This window comes from Bicyclus anynana, chromosome 21, assembly GCF_947172395.1.
Source record: "Bicyclus anynana chromosome 21, ilBicAnyn1.1, whole genome shotgun sequence".
Classification (NCBI taxonomy): domain Eukaryota; kingdom Metazoa; phylum Arthropoda; class Insecta; order Lepidoptera; family Nymphalidae; genus Bicyclus; species Bicyclus anynana.
In genome coordinates, this window is record NC_069103.1 from 12,734,982 (window position 1) to 12,746,053 (window position 11,072).

The 11,072-nt window shown below is 36.8% G+C and overlaps 1 protein-coding gene across 2 annotated transcripts in view; it reads right to left on the reverse strand.

Moving 5' to 3' along the window:
* LOC112054351 (sodium/calcium exchanger 3) overlaps positions 1-10,566 on the reverse strand; it is a 135,520-nt gene extending 124,954 nt beyond the window's left edge. For both annotated transcript variants that reach the window (XM_024094121.2, XM_052888032.1), the window contains exon 1: positions 8,857-10,566. In XM_024094121.2, the coding sequence (XP_023949889.2) occupies positions 8,857-10,520 (1,664 nt within the window). In that variant the 5' untranslated portion in view covers positions 10,521-10,566. The remainder of the gene's footprint in view (positions 1-8,856) is intronic.
* Between the last annotated feature and the right edge of the window lie 506 nt (positions 10,567-11,072).

Here is an 11,072-nt window from a genome sequence, read left to right on the forward strand (position 1 = left end):
CTATGAACTGCCTCCAATTATTACTCTAATACTACCTCCCTGTCGAATTCCATCTTTAAACATCAAACGGTCTTCGATATTTCGTGATAAGTGACCTTTCGCTTTTATAAATATATATAGATTAACCTTGATGTAGGTATTCGTATATACCTACATGATACATGAAGGCTCTTATCCCTTTGTAGGGAACTTTTTAATCTTACCTTTGTGTTAAGAACAGGCTAAGTACGTATTCACAGCATTCGTTGAATTGGGTGTGTACTATACTGGATTGAGAGACAATTCGATTTATTACTGAGACGGGCAGCGTGACGTCATGAATGTGTATTCAGCAATGAAAATCTTCGTATAGTTCCAACAGAGTGTATTATCACCAACAAAGATCGCGCTCGACTGGCTACCAGACGACAAAATAATTACCGACTATGACTCAAACAGTTTTACAATTCAAAATGGTTTCTGTATCTTACAACTACTTTTTAATTATACAGTTTTACGGCTTAGTCTAACATTATGATATTAATATCATTATAATATTTAAATTAATAATAAATAATAAAGCTAAAGATAGAATCTTTAGGTTTAGTCAAATCAGTATCTTATAAACGAAAAACTGTAATCATGACATTGAAGAATTATTATCAGCAAATAACAGACAATGTTTATAATAACATATAGATACTTTAGTGTATTTATAGTTTGTTAGATGGAACTCGTAACAGATTTTATGAAGGCTGAGTCAAACCAAAGATTTTATACTATAGATATGTCACTAGCCCGTCGTAACTGAGAACAAATGTGGCTAATTGTTTAATTTCATTAATAGACTACGAGCCTTTGAAAAAAAATACCTGTGAAATGAACCAACGCGAATAACGCTTAGGCTGTTACCAGTGTTACCAACTCTCCAAAATATTTATCCCTAAAGTTGGTGTCAAAAACCCCTAAAATCGCCTTAATTTTTGAGTTGTCCCCCTAAAAAATATAAATTCATAATAATTTAGAAATAATATGCTGTCATATGTTTCAAAAGTCTATATTTAATACAGACAAAATACTACGTCTTTATCTGAAGATTCAGATTTTTTGAAATCATACATGTTAACAATGAATAGATTTACCAATTTTTTTTATTCGATGAAAATTGCCTCCAATTGCCTCAGAGTGGTTGTAGAATAACGTATTATATGTCGTTATAAGTCGCTAGGCCAAGAAAGAAATATTAAAATTATCATCAATTTAAAAATATTAAAGAGTCAAAAAATCCCTGAAAATACCCCTAAAAAAATCCCATTTCACTTATTTGCCCCCTAAATCTGGGGGGAAAACCCCTAAGTTGGGAACCCTGGCTGTTACTATATCAGAAAATAACTCTGAGCACTATGCCGTCATTTCTGAGCGGTACAGGTGAGTACGTGAGTGAAGGGTATTTCTCAGGTACAAATGACGAATTACGATTAATTATTCTTGTACGGCTTTGTGGTACAGTTAAAGATAATTAAAAATTAGTGCTGTACTAAAGTGGTGGTGACGGAAGTCGGTGCAAATTTTTAATTCGCCGATAATTACAGAAGCCAATATAGGTCATTTACGGCATGGCATTTGTGTGATTCCTTTTGTACACATATACAGATACTTTACCCGTAAATGCCATACATATTACATAGTACAGGGATCGAAAGCCATGGGTCGCAACCTTATTTCTACATCCATGATATAAGATAAGTCTGTAAATTGCATAGTATAAACAAAGAAAGTTATTTAAGTAAACAAATAGTACCTAATCGTTGTCTACAATGTCCGAGTGTGTTCAGGAAGTGAAAAATATGTACTTAAATAGGTCATTATCAACCAATATTCGGCTCACTGCTGAGCTCGTGTCTCCTCACAGAATCAGAAGGGTTAAGCCAATAACCACGCTGGCCCAATGCGGATTTACAGACTTCACACACGCAGAGAATTAAAAAAAATTCTCGGTATGAAGGTTTCCTCACGATGTTTTCCTTCACTGTTTGAGACACGTGATATTTAATTTCTTAAAATGCACACAATTGTAAAGTCGCAGGTGCATGCAGGAGGATTCGAACCCACATCCTTTAGATTCGGAGGCAGAGGTCACATCCACTGGGCTATCACGGCTCTAAATCACTATCTCTCAAATAGGTACATACGAATAAATAAATTACATAATAAAACTAAACACAAATTGTGTATGTGTACGCTCAGTAGAGTAGCTAAATTTGGATCACATTTTGCCGTGATTTTGTAGGCACGGAACATATCTATTGTATAAAATATCGTTGGTCCAGATCCTGTTTTCTTAGAAGAAAGAGACGCACGATATTCTTAATGATACAAAATCACAAACAAACATTTTTAAAATATTATGTGTCTGTCTGTCTGTTTTTCCGGGCAAATATGTAGAACGGTTAAACCGGTTTAATTAAACTTACAATTGAATGGAAAACTGCAGGATAACCGGGATACGTAGAATATTTTGTACAACTCATTACTATAAAGTTCGTAAGTAGCTTCATCTCGATGAGACGATCAACTTTTTTATTCACGAAAATTCTTGACTCGGGTAGCTAACTGTTACCAGGAAATAAAAATTTCTGAGCGTCAGAACGAGATAATGTACCTATCACGCAATTTGTAGGACATTGTAGCTGTTAAAACTTATGTTATCAGAAGTTGTTACTAACCAGCTGATTTCCTTACTGTTGCTTAATTAATAGTTATACAATATAACATGCTGACAAGGAGGTTATGAGCAACATAATAAATAAAATAATAAATAAAAAAAAGCCTTTTATTTCGCACATAAGAAAATTACACATAGTGATCTCATAGTAGATAATATGTAGAATTAGGTTAATAAAATTTGTAATTTTGTTGCAAAACGAAAATAAATAACAATTTTTAAGTTTTTGTAAGTACATACTCCGGTTCCGGTTGTCAAATAGTAAAGTCTACTTACGTTGCGTCTCGATGTTATTAAATCGAAATTGTTGGAAAAGTTACGTTTAGAAGTGCAAAATTAGTTTCGTCCACTAGAAATAATACATTTTCACAAAAATAAAGTGTCTCCGAGTGCAGAAAGACAGGGAATTCAGTGAATTTATGTGATTAACTTTTGGAATACCCTGTAAACTTTGTGTCTAATCACTATTGTCAAATGTGTTTATCTCGAATGTCATTTTAGAGCATAGACAATAGACTAATAGCATAAAGCCCTGTTTAGACACGCCGATTTGTTATTAAAACTTGGCACAACTTACAATAAAGGCCTGTGCATACAACACGTTTTTTTTTTACGATTCGTTACCGATTTTGTAAAATTAAAATGGAAACTCAGCTTCAACACTTATTTGATAAATTAAAAATGGAGATGCAGGAACAAACTAAACAAACTAAGCAAAACATTATAGAAACTATGGATGAAAAATTGAAACCATTAATAGAAGAAAATAAAAAATTAAAACAATCAGTTGAGCAATTGGAGAAGAAGATTGAAAGACTCGAGAGAGATAAGAAAGCCAACAATATTGTTGTTTTTGGTTTAAAAGAGTCTGAGAAGTCCAACTCACAGCTTTTGCAGTTGATATCAGAAGAATTCCAAAAGGCACATATAAATATCGATTCTAGTCACATAAACCAAGTGATGAGAGTGGGGAAAAAAGATGAAAACTCAAATGGAAAAGAAAGGCCAATTGTGGTTTCGCTGATTCATAACTGGAAAAAGAATGAACTCCTAAAGAATAAAAAGAAATTGAAAAATATTTTCATAGCGGAAGATTTCCCAAAAGATGTACTGGAAAAGAGGCGCGCACTCCAACATAAGCTTAAGGAAGAAAGAGAAAAAGGAAACTATGCAATTTTAAAATACGATAGGCTCATAGTTAAAGAAAATGATAGCTACGGAAAAAGAAAGAGATCGTCGCCTACACCTCAAGAAAACTCTGATAATCAAACAGGAGGAAATAAAGCTGAAAATAAATCGTCTTCCAAAATAAATAGAAGGAATGCGTTTGATTTAATGAGAAATAGATCAAACTCATTAACTTATGAAAAAACAGGTATGCAAATGCAATAGCAACTAACAGCAAATACCAACCGGAACTCAAACCTAACTTCTAGACAAACTATGCAATTGAATAAAAATATTGAAAACGTAATCTCAAGACGGCCGGTCACCGTGAGAATTACTAAAGACCAAACCCCCCTTCCTATATTTGGAGAACACTATTATAACAATTATTTAAAGAATAAATACCAATATACAAAGTTGTACGTAGCAACACTTAATGTAAGAACTTTGAAATGTGAATCAAGAATAACGGAACTAACTCAAGCCCTCAAAGATGTAAAATGCGACATTCTAGGATTGAGTGAAGTGAGATTAAAAGGCGAAGAAATTATTGAACTACAAGATCATGTCATGTACTATTATGGAGAAGACACTAGAAGAAATGGAGTGGGATTTTTCATACACAAAAAATGGAAGCATCAAATCAAGGAAATTAAGTCCTACTCAGACAGAATTGCACTTATGAAATTACAACTTTCTGAGAAACATACTATAGCTATACTACAAATATACATGCCCACAACTGATTATGACGACGAAGTAGTCGATAACATGTACGATATGATTAAGATGATTATTGAAGACACAAAAAACGAAACCTTGATTATACAGGGAGATTTTAATAGTAAAATAGGAAAAATTACCACAGACGAAGAAAAACAAAACATGGGTAACTTTGGATATGGTAATAGAAACACTAGAGGGCAAATGCTTTTAAATTTCTGTCGAAATAACCAACTGAAAATAATAAACACTTTCTTCAAAAAACGAAATAACAGAAAATGGACATGGCTCTCCCCTGATTCCCAAACAAAAAACGAAATTGATTATTTTCTATGTAAAAACAATACTATATTTGAAGACGTCGATGTCATTAACAAGTTCAAGTTTTTTACTGACCATAGAATACTACGTAGTATAGTAACAATAAAGGAAATAATAAAAAGAAAGCCACCAACCCCTCATACTAAATTATATAGCAACATCAATCAAGAAGGGTATAACATCAAGCTGAAGAACCTATTATCCGAAATACCAAACACAGCAAAATATAATGTACAAACTTATTATAACAAAATAGAGAATTGTATAAAGGAAGCGGAAATTAGTAAGGAATTTATAAAGAATACTAACGCATATATATTTTCTTCAGAACTTATGAAACTAATAGATAGAAGAATAGAGCTGAACATGAAACCTCATAAAACTAATGAAGAAAGACAGGAGTTAAAAGACATCAATAGGATGACCAAAAGACAAATAAGAAAAGAAAAAAGACAACAACGAACACAGGAAATCATAGACACAATACAATCATCTAGATCATTTAAAGCAATAAAACAAAAAACAGAAATAGGGAAAAAATGGATCCCTGGCCTTCAAAATCAAAATAAAAATATAGAAAAAAACAGGTGTAACCTAATGGAAATTGCCACAAATTTTTATAAAGAACTATACACCAGCACAGTAGATGACATATATAACAAAAATGATGAGAAAAATATCTACCAGTATAATACTGAAGAAGACCCAATACCAGATATCTTATCTGCTGAGGTAGAAAACGCATTAAACTCGTTGAGTATAAATAAATCATCAGGACCAGACAAAATAAGCCCTAGAAGCTTAAAATTAGGAAAAGAAGCTCTTATAGATGCTGTTACCGAACTGTTCAATAAAATTTTACAAGACAAGGACATACCATCACAATGGTTAACATCAGAAATAACACTTATACATAAGAAAGGAAACTACTACGATATAAACAACTACAGACCCATCACCATGATCACAAATCTCTACAAAATATTCTCAAAAATTATAACTAAACGAATTAACACATATCTAGACTTACAACAACCACCAGAACAAGCAGGATTTAGAACAAACTACTCAACATGCGATCATCTACAAAGCATACAACAAATAATGGAAAAGTCAAAAGAATATCAAATAGCCCTGTTCATAGCATTCATTGACTTTAATAAAGCATTTGATTCTATTGAACACAAATCACTATGGAACGCCTTGAAAATGGATGGAATACCAAAAGCGTACATTGAATTGATCAGAAAACTGTATACCAATAACGAAGCACTAATAAAACTTGAATCAAAAGGCAAAAAATTCCAGATTGAAAGGGGCGTAAAACAAGGAGACCCAATGTCCCCAAAATTATTTAACTCAGTTCTTCAGAATATATTCTTAAAACTAAGGACTAAGTGGGAGAAATTGGGAATTAAAGTATATGGTCAAAAGTTAACGAACCTTCGATTTGCGGATGATGTCGTATTGTTTTCAAACACAGTAGATGACTTAAAAATAATGATACAAGGTCTAGAACTAGAAAGCAAATCAGTTGGGCTATCTATGAATATGAAAAAAACAAAAATAATGGGAAGTACAGACGAATCTATAAATATTGAAATAAATAACACTAAATTAGAAGTTGTAGATAAATACACATATCTAGGACAAACCGTATCATTTAAAAATTGGCAGGAAATGGAAATCAATAAAAGAATACAACAAGGTTGGAATAAATACTGGAGCCTAAAATATATCTTTAAAAACAAGGACATACCAGTAAGTCTCAAAGCGAAAACTTTTGATGCATGTATAACACCATCCCTTACCTATGGTTGTCAAACATGGGCATTGAATAGAAACCATATAAAGAGACTAAAAACAACACAACGCAACATGGAAAGAAACTTCTTAAACATAAAATTGATTGAAAGGGTGCCAAATACCCATATTCGACTAAAAAGTAAAGTGAAAGACGTAGGAAAAATAACAAAGAGGTTGAAATGGAACTGGGCAGGACACATAACAAGAAAATTAAATGACGATTGGAGTAGCATAACAACATCGTGGTGCCCAAGGGAGGAAAAAAGAAAAAGAGGCAGACCAATTAGTAGATGGAAAGACGATCTGATTGCCTTTGAAGGGACATACTGGACCCGATCAGCAATGGAAAGGACACAATGGAAGAGGAAGGGGGAGGCCTTTGCCCAGCAGTGGGATGAAATTTAACTGTAATAAATTTAACTGTAATAAATATTATGTAATTTAGATTGAAAGGCTTAAATAAATAAAAAATAAATAAAGTACATACTCAAGTTACTTTAATATATATAAATATATTATATAATTACTTTAATTGAGCAACATAAAGACATTTTATCCCGGAATTCCTCTGGATCGGAATTGGTTTCCACAGGTTTTGTGGACTGGATTTCACGGACGGGACTAGTATTAGAATATATTGGAAAATGTAGTGTTAGCGAAAGATACATCGCGTCAGACTTTCTTGGAACTTTTTACGAATTTTATCAGACAACTGAATATTATTCATATCCAACGATATTTTACACTATTAGGTATTATGACAAATCATGTTCTCTATCACTAGTTATCATGGCAACCATTCAAAAGTATAAATGTTAACCTTTATAAATTTCTGGCAGTGTTACCACGAAGCTAGGTGCCTGGCTATATTTCTTTTTTTATCACCAAAGCCACCTACAGACTGACAGACATTCAGTTTTAATTATTTATAATTGCAATAAAATGTTTTTAATTATTTTCTAAAATGAAGAAGGTCTGGCTACGATAGACTCTCGCCTCTGAACAAAGGCTTTATATTAATATGAAATTCTATTTAATACTAGTATCATATAGATAGCCGTGATAGCCCAGTGAATATGACCTCTGCCTCCGATTCCGGAGGGTGTGGGTTCGAATCCGGTCCGGGGCATGTACCTCCAACTTTTCAGTTATGTGCATTTTAAGAAATTAAATATCACGTGTCTCAATCGGTGAAGGAAAACATCGTGAGGAAACCTGCATACCAGAGAATTATCTTTATTCTCTGCGTGTGTGAAGTCTGCCAATCCGCATTGGGCGAGCGTGGTGGACTATTGGCCTTACCCCTCTCATTCTGAGAGAAGACTCGAGCTCAGCAGTAAGCCGAATATGGGATGATGACGACGACTAGTAGGTATTCAAGTATAGCTTAGAAATAAATTATTGTTATTTGACGCGTACCCACATTCAAACTTTATTCTTGAGTAGTGTACTTAATATGCGCATTATATTACTTGCAATGCGACGTCACGTCTTGTGCTCATTCATCATAGTGTCATTGTTGTGTGTACCTAGGTAGGTACACACAACAATGACACACCCAACCAATATAGGTAGTACGTTTGGCAACCCTAGGGGTTTCCACGTACTATATTACATGGTATTGTACTATATTTTGGGTCTGCGTACTATTGAAGAAATATATCGTACGAAAAATATTATATTTTCAATACTGAAATCTAATAAAAAAATCTCGCTTTTCAAACTTTATGACCATTACTTTACGACAGATGCAATAGCGTATTATCGTGTTTCGTACTTTAAGCAAACGAAGCTTTCGGTTTTTAATAATTTAAGTAAAACTTGCATGTGAAAAAACATATGAATATGACACTCTTACGAGTATTTTAGCCAAAAACCTGAAAAACAACAAATCCAAACAAATATAGGTAGGTAGTTTTTTCTGAAAATAATTTTTTTGTTTTTCACTTATTCAACAAGATTTCTTCAGGAATTTTTCTTGAAGCGTACCTACTATATTTATTATAGCTTAATTTGAAAAATATTATAATTTCTCAAAAACTGTTGGCAATCCGATGTGTAGGTATCTGTCTGTCATTTTAAAAATATATACATTTTACTAAAACTATAATGAAAAAAAAAACAAAATTACTCACTCAGTTTCGTTGTTTTCAAAAACGACGTGATCTTGCACAGTCTCGTACTGAGCACCGCCTTTAGCTGTGCCGTCTTCCGTCCAGTAAGGAATCCTCACCTTGCCCCGAGCACCGGCCGTTCTAACAACACGCAGCTCGTAAGTCCCAACCGATTCCGTCAACTCGAAATCCCTCTGAGGGAAAGAAAATACCCCGGAATGATCGTCATCCAAAATCACTACCGTTGCGGTGGATGGAGATGCCAGACAAGCGCCTTTTGGGGATGTTAACCGCACGTAAAAATGCTCATCTTCCTCGAATACTTCGTCGTCTATCACTTGGACGGTAAACTTTTTCTCTGTTTCCCCATTGCCAAATGTCAGCGAGCCTTGAGCTGCCACGTAGTCTGAACCAGCCTCCGCGGTTCCATCTTCTGTGGTGTACTGCACGGTTACTTCCCCGTTAAGATTGCCGCGGCGTATTACTCTCACTTCGAACGATCCACAGTTTTCCATCACGGTATAGTGGTCTGGATCGAAACAAACATTAGGGCCTTTCGGTTCAGCCACTACAGAAGCTGAATCCCGACGCTGCAATTCAGCCTTTACCTCGCTCAGGTCACTCTGAGCTCTTTCGTGTATTTTCCGGGAGAAATCTCCTCCACCGATCATCTTTCTCGTCGCTGATACTCTGTAAAAAGCACGTGATTTCGGACCCCGAGCCATCAAAGTTTCTAACGCCATCCTCTCTACTGTCTCTAGATCTTCTTCGGGATGTTGCCTTTTTAGTTCTCGCAACACTGTGATGTACTCTTTGCGGGATCTCTCTAGCTCTCGACCTTCTTCGTCGTCCGAGGCGAACTCGTCGGCGTTGGGTTTCAGGGCCATTTCAACGGATCCGTCGCCCTCCCCTTCTACAATCACACCACGCTCGTTAACTCTATAACCTTTTTTCAGATATTTGTAAACTAGGAGCCTTCGATCCGCAATATACGCCGTCATCACTGTGGCAGGGAAGAACATGAAAGTGACAGTGCCTTCCCAAACTTCCACTTCACTGGGCGATATCACCGCTAGAATTAAATAGAGCCATACGTACGCGAATATGGACCAAGTGGCAGTGACTAGAAACACTCTTAAATGCTTAATCTTTCGCACTTCTCCATCAGGTATCACCGCGACACATATTGCAATAATCACAAACAGATTGTAAGCGGCGGATCCGACGATGGTGCCGGGTCCTAGCTCGCCGGCTTCGAAGTTCTTTCCGGCGATTTCGATGACCGAGAGCAATATTTCCGGTGCGCTGGACCCGAGGGCCATCAGCGTCAAGTTGGCCACGGTCTCGTTCCACACTCGGACGACAATGATCTGGTCGCTGCCGTTTCGTCGCACGCGCACCTCCTTTTCCCGCGACGTTATCACTTCGATCGCGGCCATGAACCTGTCGGAGACGATGGAGACGCCGATGAAGAGGTACATGAGCGTCAGGAAGTACACGAGGCCGCGGATGGCGATGTGCAGCGTGGGCACATCCTCGAGGGGCAGCCAGGCGGGGAGCACGAGCCCGTCCTCGCACTGGAGCACGTGCGCGGCGGTGGTGTTGCGCGCGGGAAGACGCGCGGAGGGCAGCTCGGCGCGCGCCCCCACGCAGCAGGCCGCGAGCGCGGCGAGCGCGGGCCGCATGCCCTTTACCTGACGCGCGCCATGCGTGCGACCGGCGCTGCCAGAGGCCGGCGCCCGACTGAGCGTCGCGGCGCCTTTTCCCCCCTCGCAAAGGCTTCGCGCGGATAAGTCCTTGCACGTACTGATGAAGTTTTATCGGCGTCGTGGGCGATAAAGTTGGGCGGCGAGGAAAAAACTTATTAGCGCCCCACACGGTTATTGAAGTTTTGAGTTGGGTGCCGATGTTTGCTTCTAATCCGACTGTACATTCAGACCTTTCTTTATATAGATTTCTTATTTTCAAGGGCCACAGACGCATGCCATTGAAGGCTTTGTATTTGAATGGGTCACGCAACGTAGCATGCCGAGTGCCTTATAATTGATCACTCGCACCGCTCAAAAGTACCCAATCACTTTGAATCAATAACTAAAGTCAGGGTATGAATCATTTACGTAATAAAGAGATCGATGAAAATGTATCATTTCATCGATCTGTATTACTATACTGTATTAGTTTAAGATTAAGCACGCGACTTAGATATTTATACTCTACTAACCGACGCCCCGCGGTTT